Raw genomic sequence first — 18,090 nt, 5'->3', positions numbered from 1 at the left:
AACTAAAGTATATATATAATGTATATAATGTTTGAAATTGAGGTTTTTACTTACAGGTAATTAAAAAGTATATATTTGGGGAAAAATGAATACATTTAAGTAAACTTTATTTAGAATAATGTAAATAATAGGGTTAAATGAACTAAAATTATTTTGTGATTGACCTAGTGAAATTAAGTTGATAAACAGTAATGAATTAAGTTAAACTTATTTGTTTAGGTGTTACCTTTTGAAGTAATTTCAAGTTATTATTCAATATACAGTTGAATACAGATATATATATATATATAGTTTAGGGTCCAATTAGTATAGTTTAGGGTCCAATTCTCACTATTAGCTATGACTTTTGCCTCTTATAAACTCTTATGCTTATTAATAGTTTGTAAGGTAGTTGTTAAGTTTAGGTATTAAGGGATGTAGAATATGATGATGCCGAATAAGGCATTAATATGTGCTTTATAAACAGCCAATATCATATTAATATGCATGCTAACTAGTTAATAGTAAGAATTGGACCCTAAACTAATATAGTTAACTAATGTAAACTAATGAAACCTTATTGGTTAACACTTTATTTTAAGTCCACTTAGGACATTCTACTAGCTATGAGAAACTTTGCAACTACATGTCAACTTATTCTACTAACCCTAACTCAACAGTCTACTAATACTCTAATGTGGGTTAGTTGACTTATTAGTTACTTATAGTAAGTAGAATGTCCATCAAAATAAATTGTAACCCCAATATTTTAACCGGTTTGAGTGTGTTTATGTCCTTAAAATTCCAAATTAAAAGAGTACTTTCAGTGGATTACCCCAGAATAGTCTATCACATGGTTATTGGATACATAAAGCATTTTTTGTAGAGTTTCCAGTAAAACAGCTGTCTCGTGATATGTATACTGTTTCCGTGATTTGGCTCGCGCCGCCACACTCTCGCACCTCTCCATTCACTCTCTGTGTTTGGACTTCCACGCCTCCGTGCCTCTGCCAGGCATCTCTCATGAAAGTCATTATAGCGCAATGGATCGCAGTCTTTCCCCTCCGTCTCTCGGCTGCTGTAATAACGTCTCATTCATCAAGGCCGTTTAAAGAGAGTTGCCTGTGCGTAAATAAGGGGTGAGGTCTGGCAGCCAGAAACCTGCTGATGCTATCAGGGAGATGGGCGTCTTCCTCATCACTGTCTGCTGGAGCGAGAGCTCAACGTTTGGACTACTTCACTGTAAAATATATCCTGTTAAATTCATGGCAGCTGCCAGAAAATCAATAGGAAAAAAAATACCTGTACGCTGACAATGCTTCAGGTGTTAAGAGATGCCTGCAACTTAAAGTTATTTAATGTTAACACTTTAGTCTAATTCTCACTATTAACTAGCTGATTATTGGCATGCATATTACTAATTATAAGTCATACCGTACTTTTTTACCAAAAAAAAGTTTTTAATATTTTTATATTGTAATCATTTCACGGTCATTATAATGTAGAAACAACTTAAATACAGTATATTTTAAATATTTGTTGTAATGGCATCTTTTTATGAATGAAGGCCAGAATCACTGATACTGATGTCTCTATGAAATTGATTTTCAATGATAGACATTCAACATTACTGTATACTTGAAATCTATCAATTTCAGCATTTATTAGGTTTTTAAAAAAAATAACAACTTTTAATATTAATCTTCACATAAACCCCTTATAATAAATGTCATATCTATGTGGCCTTCATATATAATCACTATACAGAAAGTTAATAAAGTTCAATCAAACACTTTAGAGTCTTAACTGCATAAAGGATACATTAAATATAGAATAACTACTTATCAAAGCTGGTATTTTCTCTCTTCCCTTTGTTCTTTGATGAACATTAAAGGATTAGTTCACTTTTAGAAAAACTTTTGCTGATAATTTACTCACCCCCATGTCATCCAAGATGTCCATGTCTTTCTTTCTGCAGTCGAATAGAAATTAAGGTTTTTGATGAAAACTTTCCAGGATTTTTCTCCATATAATGGAATTCAATGGGCTCCAAACGGTTCAAGGTCCAAATGACAGTTTCAGTGCAGCTTCAAAGGGCTTTAAACGATACCAGACGATGAATAAGGGTCTTATCTAGCTAAACGATCAGTTTCTGCGAGAAACCGAGCAGTATTTATGCTATTATTTTACCTCTTATCAGATGAACGTGATCATCTCTGAGCTCAGCCATAACTTCCGCTAAGTGAGGTCAAAATATGAATGTGGTTATAGATATATCGATCATAGATGCCTCATTCGACGGATCCGTGCAGGCACCAATGAGGCATCTACGTATATATCTATGACCAGGCTCGTATTTTGACCTCACTTAGCGGAAGTTATGGCGGAGCTCAGAGATGATCATGTTCGTCTGATAAGAGGTAAAATAATAGCATAAATACTGCTCGGTTTCTCGCAGAAACTGATCGTTTAGCTAGATCAGACCCTTATTCATCATCTGGTGTCGTTTAAAGCCTTTTGAAGCTGCAGTGAAACTGTCATTTGGACCTTGAACCGTTTGGAGCCCATTGAAGTCCATTATATGGAGAACAATCCTGGAATGTTTTCATCAAAAAACGTAATTTCTTTTCGACTGCAGAAAGATAGACATGGACATCTTGGATGACATGGGGGTGAGCAAATTATCAGCAAAATTTTATTTAAAAGTGAACTAATCCTTTAATGGCAGACATCATTAGCGGCTGCTGTCACTTTAAGATCTGCTGAACATGGCGGCGGGCGGATCCGACGCGCATCTCATTTCCTCATTTAAGACGTTATTTGACTCATTTAAGAATATGAGAATACTCTGCATTTTGGCATAATTGTGTGTGTTATTGTTTGTTCAAGTGAGAAAGAGAACTCAAATCTGGCGGCACCGCCGCGTGTCTTTCTGTGTCTTTCTCGTCGCGCTTGAATGGTTTAAAGGCATTTGCATGAATAAGAGCGTGATCATATAATGTAACACTAGCCAAAGGATGACAAAGGCGTTAAATATTTTGAACACGCTAAACCGAAACAATTAATCGCATGCATTGACGCGCTATACTTTTGACAGTGCTAGACTAGTCCGCCACATCCTATGGAATGAGTCACGGGCCCTTGCTTGTCTTATTATTGCCCCTGAGATGGAGTCTCTTGACATTCACACGTGGGCTGACCTTTTTTGGTACGGTTTCCAATTAAATCTTGACAGGTTCTTGTCTGTACAAAGCGCCCCGAGATGCCCTCAGCCCGCGTAACTTCACAGAGATACAGCACTTTTGGAGTGGAGGTGGCAGAGTGTGTTGCTGGCGACTCGCGGTGACTCATCGACTGCGCCGGAAGGACGTTTGCTCATGGAGATAATTGCATTTCTCTCACCTGTGCCATTTATTTTGCAGGCCTTCAAAAGTGCCACGATGAGCTCATACTGGTGTGCGGGGAAGGGTGATGTCATCGAGAACTGGTGCCGCTGTGACCTGACTGCGCTTGGCAAAGACGGGCTGCCCAACTGCAGCCCCCTGAGGCGGCCGGTGTAAGTAACCCTGACCCGCCGCTCTGCAAACCTCTGCAATACTTAATTCACGGCCCCTGTTAAGACATCCTCGACTGAGACAAATGATGCTGCCGAATATGCCTCATCTTCACTGCCAAATCACAATCGTTTCATCACTTGCTGAGTCACGCGTAATGAAAAAAAAAACACTGTGACACTTTACAATACAGTTCCATTTAGTGAAATGCATTAAATGCATGCACTAAAAAAAAGAAAAATAATTCTAAAGCATGTAGTTCATGTTAATTTCAACATTTACTAATGCTTTTTTTTTAAATCAACCAAAAGTTATACGTGTTAATATTATTTAATGAACAATAAATACAATGAACATTTAAGCCCACCGGCAACTATAGTTGCCGCAGTGTATAGTTGTCATTTTCCTTCTGTAAGTATTTTTCTAGAAAAAATGCTGGGTTAAAAATAACCCAAGATGGGTTGAAAATGGACTAACCCAGCAATTGGGTTGTTTTAACCCAGCGATTGGGTTGTTTTAACCTGGCGTTTGGGTTGTTTTAATCCAGCGATTGGGTTGTTTTAACCCGGCGTTTGGGTTGTTTTAATCCTGCGATTGGGTTGTTTTAACCCAGCGATTGGGTTGTTTTAAGCAAACTTTTAACCCAATTGCTGGGTTTTTTAACCCAGCCTTTTTTTAGAGTGTATTATCCATGTTTTATGTTTCAATAGCCACGTTTCCATTACCCTTCAAATAGCGCAAATTGAAATTGCGGATTGAAAATACGCCCAATGGAAACGTGTAAATTTCACAAAAACTCCCATATATCACAAAAAAGTTTTTACGCTCGCATGAGGTGGTTTTTCAGGCAATTCGAAAAAGGAAATTTTCGCAAAATTGCAATGGAAACGCATTTACAGGTCACCTGGTAGGTCACGCATTGCTCCCATTTAAAAGGACATATATTTTCTCCTAATAAGGACAGTGGCATAACTTTATAATAACGGACCCCGGTGTAGCCACAAAAATCATAACTATCTAAAGGCCTACTGTAATTAAGACATATTACTTATTATTATTACATATTACTACATATTATTATGTCAATCCATTCCTGACGATCTTGGTTTAAATATACAGCCAAATAGTTGATTAAACATTGATCAAAATTAAAATACAATTTATACAAAACAAAATAAATTTTAAAGAAAGACTTTCTAGAAAACACAATTTAATGAAGTGCTTAAAATCCATGTCCCCTGACATATGCGCATCTGATTATGTGCCTTACTCCTGCTGCTCACTTTTCATAATCAACATGAAATGAAAAGATTATAATATTTAAACATAGCCTAACTATGAAACTAAATAGGCTAAGTTTTCTTTAACCCTCTGTCCGACGAAGTCGTCGGCGCCTTTTGATTGATTTTTTCCTTATTCCAGCGGAAACAACTCACAATACTCCGTCATTTTGAGCCATACAGAGATAAGTGCAAGACATAATTATACACAGTAAACGGACTACTTTTATTTGTGTACACTCACAATAACAGCAAAGGCCATGGACTCAGGGAACAGATTATTTTGCACTCCACTCCAAACTCTGTCTTCATTTCAAAAATATATTTTGTTTATCAAACTTTTTTTTTTCGTTTCAAAAGCATTTCTAAATTCAGTTTATATTTCCAACAAACGAAATTCCAAGCCAAAATAACAAAGTGGTAAAAAAAAAACCTTTGAGTTACCACCATGCAAATTCAAACTTTTCGCTCGTCTCTGGCAATGCATCACAATAACCTGATTTATGTAAAAGTCGATCATTCTTTACAGATGATGGTATGTTTGGACAGAAGACGAGTTCTTTATTAAACTCATTAAAAACAATAGAATATAGAATGCCACAATTTATCATAACACCTCATATGTGCCGCTCAAGTATACGGTGCTTTCCTTGCCATCAGTGCTATAACACGCACGTCTCTTTCCATTAAAAATAATGCCGTGCAGTGGCTGGGATAAACATAAACCTAACAGCATACTGAGGATAATATTTGTAATGATTTATCACGTGAGGAAAAAATTTTTTTTAGTAGCATAACATCAGTTAATTGAAACGCTGTCATTTCGCAATATTTTTTTATCGACTTCTAGAAAATATCGCAAAAGTTTTGCGCAAATCTGTAATGGAAACGCGACTAATGATATGCAAGCAAACAACCAAATAAAGGATTTCAAGAAGAAGAAAAAAGGTATTAACTTCCTTCCTGTCACATGAGGCTGCCAACTTCCTACCCCTACTTCCTACTTGTGTTCAGACCAGACGCCCATGGGTGAAAAGATGCGCCAGTGCATTTGACATTTAAACAACGAGGAGCTGGACGTGAACATGAGAACTACGTCAGGTTGAAACTAGCAAAAAACACTTGCGTTGCGCCTGGAGTCGCATTGTGCCGTGTGTATGATAGGGCCCATCGTCTTTTTTTTTTAAAGAAAAGCCATGATCAAAATTAACGCTAAAGATTGTTTTGCCTGCTAGCAATTCAAGCTCACAGTCACGGGTTAAAGATGTAAAATTCCAGACAACAAGTTTTTGACTATCGTACATTAAAGGGTTAGTTCACCCAAAAATTTAAATTCTGTCATTAATTCCTCACCCTCATGTCGTTCGACACCCGTCAGACCTCCGTTCATCTTCGGAACACAAATGGTAGAAGATATTTTTGTTGAAAGCTGATGCTGAGAAAGGCTTCAGATAGGCCTCCATTGGCATTCAGTACATTTACACTCCCAAGACCCATAAACGGCACTTAAAACGTCGTTACAAAGTCCATCTCACCACAGTGACTCTACAATAATTTTACGATGCGACGACAATAGTTTTTGTGCGCAAAAAAAATCAAAATAACGACTTTATTCAACCTCTTCTTGTCTTCCGTGTGTGCCTCCACGACGCATGCGCGAGAATATGACGTAGCGCCGGTGTTCGGGAATCCATGAAATGCACACTTTAACCCCATTTTGAGCACTACGCCGAGACCTAAAGCACGATCAATGTAGAATTCAACAGCTTAGACACGCACGTCTTCCTCTGCTTGTAAACAAATCTCTTCTGGGTCATGTGTCTGAACGCCGGATCTGCGTCATATTCTCGCGCATGCGTCGTGGAGGCACACACGGAAGACAAGAACAAGCTGGATAAAGGTGTTATTTTGATTTTTTTTTGCGCACAAAAACTATTGTCGTCGCATTGTAAAATTATTGTAGAGCCACTGTGGTGAGATGGACTTTGTAACGACGTTTTTAGTGCCTTTTATGGGTCTTGGGAGTGTAAATGTACTGAATGCCAATGGAGGCCTATCTGAAGCCTTTCTCAGCATCAGCTTTACACTAAAATATCTTCATTTGTGTTCTGAAGATGAACGGAGGTCTTACGGGTGTCGAACGACATGAGGGTGAATAATTAATGACAGAATTTTCATTTTTGGGTGAACTAACCCTTTAATGACAAATAAGGCCTAACAGTGTGACATCATGCGGGGATCATGTTCGTACAGTCTGACAAGCAACAGTCGTTATTATAAATCACTCAAAGGATCTTGAAACTGAGGCACTTCATCAAATCCTAGCATGCACACAATGCTGTCTTTTCTTTATTTTCACAGACTGAGACTGGCTCCACACCTGGAACCCTCCAGTACGATGGTGGCGCTGGAATGGATCGATGTCGAACCCCTGATTGGCTACAAGGTTTCAGATTACATCATTCAACACAAGCGAGTAGAGGACCCGTCAGAGGCAGAAATCTACACAGGTCAGGTTTAAGGACACCTGCTTCATAAAATCTGCAAAACACATGAAATACAAGGGGAACTACAGTAGCGGTCAAAAGTTAGAAGTTCGTTTTTCTCATGTTCACCGAGGCTGTATATTTAGTGGGGGGAAACTGAATAAAGGAGCACATGAACGAATCAGAATACAAACGAGTATTGATGTGAATAACACATTTATTTTCCTGGCATGCCTTTTTCTAGTCCACCTGACAACCTTTTCCCCCCTTCATTTTCACCGCTACTTTTTTCCTAATGGACCTTGTCCAATCTTACGAGATGCTTCCAATAATTTCGATGTGAATGTACCATTCTGTGATCAATTTAGAAATCTAATTTCCCAGTGCTGGGAAATTGCAGTTCAGTCAAGGCTCTACAATGCTCTTGTAGCCTGTGGTCAGAGTCTGAATACATAACTGATTGTCTTGTTGATCTGGTCAAATCTTGTTAAGCTTCCATGGCTTCCACTATGATTTCAGGGTTTCATGACCAGGTTACTAACAGCCTGTGTGTCTGGCACTGACCTATACTCATCTGTCCGAGTCAGAGCTTGTGAGTCAGTGCTCAGGTGACAGGAATCTAATAAAAGAGGAGAGACAAAATGTTCAGGTTTAGTCATTGCAACCAATCAATCTAGCAGAAGGAAGAGCGCTGGTGAGTGAAGGCAGGAGATGAAGACGTCTACTGGCAGATGGTGTGACATCTATTATTCTGATCGACAGACCGTGATTGGTTATATCCAACCAGGATTACACCATCCAGTGGTCTAAAAACAGTGATCTGCGAACCCATTCTCACTCGCAAGGCGTCAAAAATCCAACTATAGTCAAGCGCCTTCAGCATCACTATTAAGACGCCTACGCCTATAGGTGTTGCTCTGTCAACGAACTAGGAACTCAATTGACCTATCGGTAAGCCCCGCCCCCCTTAGTTACTGTTGCTAACTCGGACAAACAAACGGAGTTGCTTTATATCTTACAATGACAGCTGTCAGTGTGAAAACCTTGTCCCAGGATGTTTTTGGACACAGATTGTAGCGTATATCCCGTCCGAATGATGGCCAAACTTTACTGATGGTTTATCAAATGTATTATGTCCTTTTTCACTCCAAAAAAATCATCGTAAGAGCTGAACAAACAAAGCATAAGAAGTGCGCATTAACGTCTCATTCACAAACTATCTCTCTCCGTTGCATTACCATTAACATACACAGCAAATTACACAAAAACACTCATACAACTTACAGTAAACAAACATATACACAGACCTTATGCCTTTTCGAGGATGCAGTTAGTAACTGGTAAACTTTGTATCTGCAAAACTACGTGCAAGCTCTTCCTTTCACTAAGTTACCCATAGACTATAATACCCATCAAAATAGGAGTCCTCCTTAGTAGGACAGATAATGTAGACCTTAAACATATCTAAAATTAAATACATTTACATATAACCAGTTTAATATGGAGAGGCACTGAAATGTAGACCTTCGTGTTTTTGACCTACAGTGTTACAGGGTTACATGACGTGAGAACAGTTAGTTATTTCGGTTTGTATGTTAGCAGGGACTTTAATCATAACTTAACGAGAGTATGACAAACAGAAAATCCTCTCAGGATCTCTGGAGTCAGTGTTACAGTACCTCAGGCACGACATTTTAGCATTTTTGTAGCATAAACACCATCAAACCGATGAGAGCTTCGGATTTTCCAATGTTTCTCTATGGCGCTGAAACCTAAAGATGTCCGAGTTCCGGTCCCAGCGCAACTGATACTCAACTGCTATTGGCTCATCTGCGTTCGAGGGGAGGGGCTTACAGATAGGTCAATTGCGTCAGATCAAGAAATGTAATTCTTTACATGCATTTGTAAAAGGAGAACTGATTTTTTTTGTGCTGGAACCCTATTGTAATTGTAAGGATTTTTATTATAATTTTTCTGCCGTAAAACTGATCATGCAGACCAAACCGTAAGGCCGAGAGACTTCAAACTTAAGTCAATTTGGGGAGAGTCTGACAAGGTATGATCCCGATTGGCCAATAGGGGGCGTTACAGAGATCAAAAACGCAAGATTGCTCATAACTCCCATTTTTCGTAGACTCAAGTGTCTTACAGTATATCATTGGAATCCTCAAGACGGACAAAACGTTAATCTCCGAATTAATTTCCGCCATTTTGAATTTTGTCAAAAACCTACTTTTGCGAACTAGTCCTAGTTTTTTTTTTTTTGGCAAATCGGAACAAATCCAGTGCAGAAATATTCTCTGGAGTCTGAATATGTATTATGGAAAAAACATTTTTTATTTCAATTTACTGTTGCTATGGGGCGCTAAAGTCTTTGAAGTCTTTTACTAAAATGGCTATAACTTGTGAACGGAATGAGATATTTTCACTATTTCAAACTTGGTACACACTTGGCTCAATCTTTGGTCATGTGAAAAAACAATAACTTGAAAATAGCTATAATCTCCCAACCGTTAGTCTGATTGACAGGGGAATTGGCGTACAGTGTCTTTGTTCAAGGTGCCATGTGTAACGGTCGGTGAACCAGAGACAGGCTGAAGACTCAGAAGATCAAAATACAAATGAAGTTCAAGCACAAGGTTAACGAAGGCCTATCGGAATTAAGCTCTGTTGTTCGACTCATGGCTCTAGAGGTCTGTACGAATTTTTAAAGATATCGGCCACTGGGTGGCGCTGACGAGTTTTATGCCTCAGTAATCACGTGATGTTTCACACATCCACACAATATTGATATCATTTGATAGATCTAATCATACTGAACAACTTTGCCTCAAGAACCCCTGCTGTCAATCAAATTGTTCTTTAAATATTCAAGATCATTTAAAAAATCAACTTTTGTGAACTAGTCCTGGGTTTTTCATTCAATCTTAAAAAAAACGTAGTAATGTAGTACAATTCTCTGGACGCTCTAGATCAATAATTATCAAATAAATGCTGAACTTTACCCTTTGGGTAGCTATAACATGGTCATTTATAGAATGGGTGTGGCAAAATCAGTATCAAAAGCCTATAACTCCTAAACGAAAACTCGGAACTTCACGAAAATAGCTGAGCACTTGCGACATGACTCTAAACAAGCATGCCAACTTTATGGAGATCAGACCATAGGTGGCACTATAAAAATAAAAAAACCTTTAATAACCATATATTTCATATAGTAAATTGCCTGGATTGGCTGTACATGGTCATTTCCATCCATTATCCAAGTGGTTACATGCTTGCTAAATAAAACGTAATATCTTTTTACGCATGCGCTTAAAGGCCTTAAATGCCCGATAATTGCTGCTCTCAGCTATATTTATATTTATTTATTTTCATGGATATATTTGAGAATCTACCCTAAACCTAACCACTTCTCAACAGTATAAAACACGTACTGCAGCAAACACCGTATAAAAGTATGACAAATGCTTGCGTTACATTCCAAGTCTTCTGAAGCCACATTATGTGAGGAACAGATAAACTTAAGGTTTTAATAGTTTAACCCTCTGGTGCTCTTTGGTCATTTCTGACCGGAACATTTTCTGTTTTGAATTTTGAAATCACAGCTTCATCAGAATGATATGAAACTTGGTGACTTTTCTAGCATTAGGTGTAAACACATAAAAAATGTGGGGTCATGATTCGAGCATGCTAATTGGTCCTAAAAAAAATTGTGTTCATTGTCTTCGGTCATAAATGACCGACCATAGGAAATGAATGGGAAATCGGCAAAAACACAAAAATTCTCTGAATATTTGTGTGTACAATCTACAAATCGGCCACGATGCTGAAAAAAAGTTCACAGCAGTAAAGGGGTGACACTATAAAACATCAAGAGTGTGATATTGACACATCCACACACACACACACACACACACACACACACACACACACACACACACACACACACACACACACACACACACACATGTTGGGTTTTCACACTTATATATATACACACACACACACCTATGAAAAACTTAACATACGAACCACATTTTGAATTTTTAGAAATCACAGCTTCATCAGAATTATATGAAACTTGGTGACTTTTCTAGCATTAGGTATGTAAACACACAAAAAAAAATGTAAGCATGCTAAGTGGTCGTAAATACTCCCACTTGTGCTCTTCAGTCAAAAATGACCACCACAGGAAATTAATGGGAAATCTGCAAAAACACAAATTCACAGAAAAAAATCTATATTTCTAACAAAACAAAAAAAATCTAAAACTTTATTATAAATAGTCTTTGAGATTTTTTTTTATATATATTCAAATCCATCAAAAAAAACAATCATTAAATGTGTTGAAAAGAGAACTAGTGAATTCTATTCAAATCAATTGTTTGGCATCAATTTTTGAATAAATTGTGACTGTAGTTGTATTCTGTTTTATGTATTTAAGTTTCAAGTACTAAAACAAACTCTAGATAGTGTAATGTAAATACAATTAGTGTGGCTGTTTAAATTGTAAATAAAATCATACCCATAAATATAAACTGTAAGCATGCAGTTATGGCAAGTTATACGTCATCAACAGCATTTCACTTCCACATTTTTTGCTTCCACACACCCCAGACCATGCACTAGTGGACTTGGGAGAACCACTTTCACACCAAATTAACCAAACTATGAAAGCACCACTCCAAAATCTCTAGAGAAAAGCCTCTAAGAAAACCTGGTGATGACAACATGCTTATTTTCTATCCCGTGACCATAATCAAAGGTGAAAGACACGCTAACAAGGGCTCTTTTTGGTTCTGAGATTCAAGCATCTTTTGGATCGTGTATCACATTCTGTAACATTCGAGACAAAAATACAGTCTTTGTTTCGCAACAAAGAGATCAACTGTTGTGATATGAAATAAGAGGATTTGTGGAATAACGACAAGTCTTCACGAAGGAAATTTTGCAGTTTAAGACAGGACACTCGGGGAAAGTGGTATCAGGGTGGACAAGGACAGAATATTTGATAGCTAAACAAATAATAAAGTCAACTTTCTTAATGCACGTTGCATGGTTTTCCAATGAAAAACGAAATGCATTAACTTGCTTTCCCTCTGAAATGACTTTCCCTTTGGGAGGATGTCAAAAGGAAACCCTCCTATTTCTCAGCCTCTCACTGAATAAATAACGTCATAATGCAAAGAATTAATGTTTAAGTACAATATAAATATGTGTGGTACATTTTAGAGCAATGGTGGTACATGCATGCAAAAGTTAAGTCACCTCCGTTCCTTTTTATGCCATCCTTGCAGACATCATGAGAAAGTTTTGCAGCTTTGCAGGCTTTACCGGTGTTACGTCAACAAGTTAGTAATGCGATACACTCACACTAGTCTGAAGTTAATGCCTAAAAGGCCATTCGTTTTAAGTTCATAAATGAGGGTTCAGGAGAATCTCATCCTTTGTGGACAGTTTTCCTGCCAACCCTATTTGATGTGCTTTTTTAGACTAACTTTCTCAAAGTTTCCCAAAGAATTAAACGGAAATGTGCAGCGTAAACATTTCACTCGAGTTTCATGACTTTGGCCAAGTTCCGATCTGCAGTGAACAATCAGTACAGGTCTGAATGCTTTCTCGAAATGATGCTAAGACTGTAATATTTACAGTATGTTTTGAGCACGAGGACTGTACAGTTCACTTAAAAAGTGAAGACAACAATAACATTTGAGCCAAACACCTCCCTTCTCTCTCCGGCTCCATAGACGAACACATGTCGTGATATAAAAAAAATTCACAACCAACCACTGTGTTCACCTAAGGCAGTTGACTCACTGCCCACAAATATGTTTTGCATTTACTAATTAAACTAAATAAAATGTTTAGCTTTGTGCTGACCAATGCTGGGAAGCCAGAATGTTCTTGTCTTGCCATCTATAAACAACTTTATTACATGCTGTTTGCCTCACAATTTTGTACACATAAAATCAGATTCTCGGCAACAATGTGTCACCATGCGTTACCATTAGGTTAAGATCCTGAGCCTGTCTGACACATATTCACACAGCAGGACGAGGAAGGTTTTATGCGTTCGACACCACAAGCCAATTATAATGGGTTCAGACAAGACCAGACTCGCTTTTTGTACTTTTACTGTCTCCACTTTAACACTTTTTCTTTGAATTGAAAAAAAATGGAGGCTAGAGGAGAAGGAGGGACAGAGTGTTACCTTGAAATTAAAGTCATATTGATCCGTGACTTAGAATAGACGGCATGATTCTTGCACAGTGCCCTCATTTTCGGGCACCAAAGTCGTCTGGTAATTTTTTCTTTTCGGTTGGCTGTTGCAGGAAAACTGTCAGTTCCTAGTGTTTATTTTGGTACTCAAAGCTTGCTGGTAACATGCTTTTTGGAGTTGCAAGAAATGCAAGAAAAACTAGCTGTCCTGAAAGTCAGAATAAATCCATCATGAACACAGTCAACACATTAGACAAGCCAAAATTAATTTTCTTTAGTTAAAGGGAAGAAAAAAAAAAAAAAATCCTGTGCACAAAGGTGCAGTGCAATGGCAATAGATTTACATAATGATAAAAATATAATTGATAAAGAGGAACCAGGTGTACCAAGTTAAATTTTTCTCTAGATCAAAGGGTTCAAAAGTTATAACTTTTAGAACAGTACATTTTTGAACTGGTGGTGGCGCTATAGAGTTGGTCCTAGAGACTTCAAAATTGGTCAGATTACCATTCATGACCATTACTACAAGTGTGCCCAATTTCATCATTTTCCTATGTTCCTTTGTTAGGGCTGCCATAGACTCGCATACGGGAAAAAATTATAATAAATACACACTCACCTAAAGGATTATTAGGAACACCTGTTCAATTTCTCATTAATGCAATTATCTAATCAACCAATCACATGGCAGTTGCTTCAATGCATTTAGGGGTGTGGTCCTGGTCAAGACAATCTCCTGAACTCCACACTGAATGTCAGAATGGGAAAGAAAGGTGATTTAAGCAATTTTGAGCGTGGCATGGTTGTTGGTGCCAGACGGGCCGGTCTGAGTATTTCACAATCTGCTCAGTTACTGGGATTTTCACGCACAACCATTTCTAGGGTTTACAAAGAATGGTGTGAAAAGGGAAAAACATCCAGTATGCGGCAGTCCTGTGGGAGAAAATGCCTTGTTGATGCTAGAGGTCAGAGGAGAATGGGCCGACTGATTCAAGCTGATAGAAGAGCAACTTTGACTGAAATAACCACTCGTTACAACCGAGGTATGCAGTAAAGCATTTGTGAAGCCACAACACACACAACCTTGAGGCGGATGGGCTACAACAGCAGAAGACCCCACCGGGTACCACTCATCTCCACTACAAATAGGAAAAAGCGGCTACAATTTGCACGAGCTCACCAAAATTGGACATTTGAAGACTGGAAAAATGTTGCCTGGTCTGATGAGTCTTGATTTCTGTTGAGACATTCAGATGGTAGAGTCAGAATTTGGCGTAAACAGAATGAGAACATGGATCCATCATGCCTTGTTACCACTGTGCAGGCTGGTGGTGGTGGTGTAATGGTGTGGGGGATGTTTTCTTGGCACACTTTAGGCCCCTTAGTGCCAATTGGGCATCGTTTAAATGCCACGGCCTACCTGAGCATTGTTTCTGACCATGTCCATCCCTTTATGAGCACCATGTCCCCATCCTCTGATGGCTACTTCCAGCAGGATAATGCACCGTCACAAAGCTCCAATCATTTCAAATTGGTTTCTTGAACATGACAATGAGTTCACTGAACTAAAATGGCCCCCACAGTCACCAGATCTCAACCCAATAGAGCATCTTTGGGATGTGGTGGAACGGGAGCTTCGTGCCCTGGATGTGCATCCCACAAATCTCCATCAACTGCAAGATGCTCTCCTATCAATATGGCCAACATTTCTAAAGAATGCTTTCAGCACCTTGTTGAATCAATGCCACGTAGAATTAAGGCAGTTCTGAAGGCGAAAGGGGGTCAAACACAGTATTAGTGTGTGTTCCTAATAATCCTTTAGGTGAGTGTAGCTGTAAACAGCAATTATCGCTAGCAGAAGACCAACTGCAAAAAAAAAGGAAAAAAAAAGACATTTGTAGACAATTTTAAGCAAAAAGACCCATAAATCATGCTTAGTGGCAGGTCACATTAGTCAAGCTTGCATCAGCTGACTGTCAGCTGATCACGTCTATCTATAGGGATACAATGTCTATTACAGCACAAATATATAAGCTCCTTCAGTACTATAAGCAGCTATCACGTTTCTCCAGAGCTCATTTTCCCTCCTTCCATCCCCTTTCCCTCCTCTCATCCAGTCAGGATTTGGTATTCTTATTCCCCTCGACTCAGACTAAATTCCTGAATTATTTTGTACATTTAATATTGACATTAATTATATCTGCAATACATTATGTTGGTTATGTTCTGTTTACCCTAAGGGTGGTTTATCACTGCTCTCTCTGCTCTTATCCATGCTAGGCTACATGGATGTGCAGGGAGTTCTTGCCCAGAACAGAACCATACTGCCAATCCAAACTGTATGCTAATAATCAATAAATCATCTTTGACGATAGTGGTCCTGGCAGAAAAACATTGAGTTGTATAGAGCCAAATTCATTTTTGTTTTGTGTGTCCTCAGAGTGCCCCCATACATGTCTCAATTTAGGTGAAAATTAAAGTTATAGACATTTGTATTTATGAGCATACAAATATCCCACACCTGACTTTGATTGCATTTTTTTGCATTTATTATTAAAATTTTGACATTTGGCCAATAGCAACCAGTAAACCCGCTATGATTCTGATTTTCCTACAGTGGTTTCATCTCAATCGGACTAAAGGTTTCAAGGATATTCGCAAAAGTTATTTAAACGCTAAATCAAACTTTGAACAAACCATAAGGTGAAACCTAGCATGTTAGGTATCGTTGGACTCGACAAGAATCTAAAGATGTGACTCCTGTGAAAATAAGTCAACCAAATCCAAAGTTATAAGCATGTGAATGTTTGATTGCATCACTAGGTGGTGCTGGCTCGAAACTGACTCATACAGAGTTTCGTAAGAATACGTTAATGAAGCATTTTGCTACAAAAAAGTGGACATCATTCGACTCAGCAGGCTGCCCTGAATCTAACGAGACCACTTTTATTATTTTTGGGCAAACCGTTCAGAAGTTAGCAAAAATAGCCTTTTGTATCTCCTTACCAGTAGGTGGCGCTGCGCCGAAACACAGCATGTAGCTTCAGGTCATGCTTGTGATGATATGTACCAAGTTTGGTCAGAATACGATAAAGCATTGCAGAGATATAGCCTTATATCTATTTTCGCAAGTGCTGCGTAAAATTTGTTTGCGTGTTATTCGAGAACGGTTTGATGAATCGACTTTCATTCGAATTCCACCTTCAGTGCTTGACTCTTAATAAAGTGAACTAATGGATACAATAGGGCATTGGCCCCAAAATAAGGACACTTACCCCTAAAAAAGGGGCATTGGGGTGGGGTGGCATTGGGGGCAAGGATTGGGTGCTTGTCCATACAAATTATTCATCTTACTCTTACTAATCAGTCAAAACAGTTTTTAACCCTTACCTGTCACCCGCCTTTTTGAGAATACACATGAAAATGCACTATCCAAACTTAAAGGGCTGTAATTCAAGAATGCTTTGGAATATAGACCTAAGTTTGGTCTTGTTTTAAAGCAGACACTCGGCAGATTATTGCTGAAGTGAACACAATTCAAAATATGAAAGTATGAAAAAGTTATGGAAATTTAAATTTACTGTAAATAAAAAATACTGTACTAAATATTTTTATTTTATATAAAATATATATTTTACAAAAATGTTTTAATCTAAAATTACTATAAAATCAAAGCCATATGTCTAACCAAGTTGTGTTCCAAATTTGAAGTTGATATCACAAAAATTTAAGTTCCCATGAGATTTTGTTTAGGCGCTGTACCAAAAATAGCCACCGGGTGTCACACATATTCCATTGATTGTTTTTTTGATGCATTTTTCTGTAAATTTCTGTCCAAATATCCCTTCCATCACAAAATGGTCACCAAATATGGAACCCTGAGACTCAGACCTTTCCGACGATATGTGTTTTGTCAAGATTAGAAAAGATTTTTATTATAAAGTAGTTAAAATAAATGTTGTAATATAAAACATGACGATGCCCACTAGGGGAGGAGCCCGCTAGAATAATTTAAAGTACCGTTTCCATGGTAACGCAATGTCCAATTTCAAAACGGTTTTCACAGGATGAATTTTGAGTTCGTAAGCTTTCGAATGATACCTAATTTATGATAATTACTCAAATATATGATACAAAAAAAAGCAGATCAAAAAAAGAGTGCCAGGTGTCCCGCCATCGGGACGGTGACAGGTAAGAGGTTAACAGTCGAAAATAGTGATATATCACATTGTATTATGTTTAATATCAAAGTTTTTGTGTCTATTTGTTAATGAGGGATTTGTGGACACAATGTTTTTGGTTTTGTGGAGTAAATGTTATAGATTTTATTTTGAAGTAAAAAGTTAAAATTAGACTCTTTGGCACAGAAGGCCCTCAGTGGCATGTTGCTGGTGTTATTGTTTTTAAATGTAATACTTATTGTAATTAACGGGGCTATTATTTAATATTTTCATGAATTGGATGTAAATTTCAGGCATCTTCACTGTCATTAAAACTTATAGGTTAATTGAGTGAATTCTATTATGACAAAATCTATTATGTTTTTTTTATTTTTATTATGACATATCT

At 37.8% G+C, this 18,090-nt stretch overlaps 1 protein-coding gene across 1 annotated transcript in view; it reads left to right on the top strand.

Moving 5' to 3' along the window:
- Positions 1-18,090, top strand: part of astn2 (astrotactin 2) — a 512,045-nt gene that overhangs the window by 418,562 nt on the left and 75,393 nt on the right. The window contains exons 17-18 of the mRNA XM_079815958.1: positions 3,402-3,535; positions 7,175-7,323. Coding sequence (XP_079672084.1) covers positions 3,402-3,535; positions 7,175-7,323 — 283 coding nt within the window. The remainder of the gene's footprint in view (positions 1-3,401; positions 3,536-7,174; positions 7,324-18,090) is intronic.

This window comes from Gobio gobio (assembly GCF_949357685.1).
Source record: "Gobio gobio genome assembly, chromosome: 4".
Taxonomy (NCBI): domain Eukaryota; kingdom Metazoa; phylum Chordata; class Actinopteri; order Cypriniformes; family Gobionidae; genus Gobio; species Gobio gobio.
The sequence above is the reverse complement of the archived record's forward strand: the minus strand, read 5'-3'. Positions and strand labels throughout refer to the sequence as shown.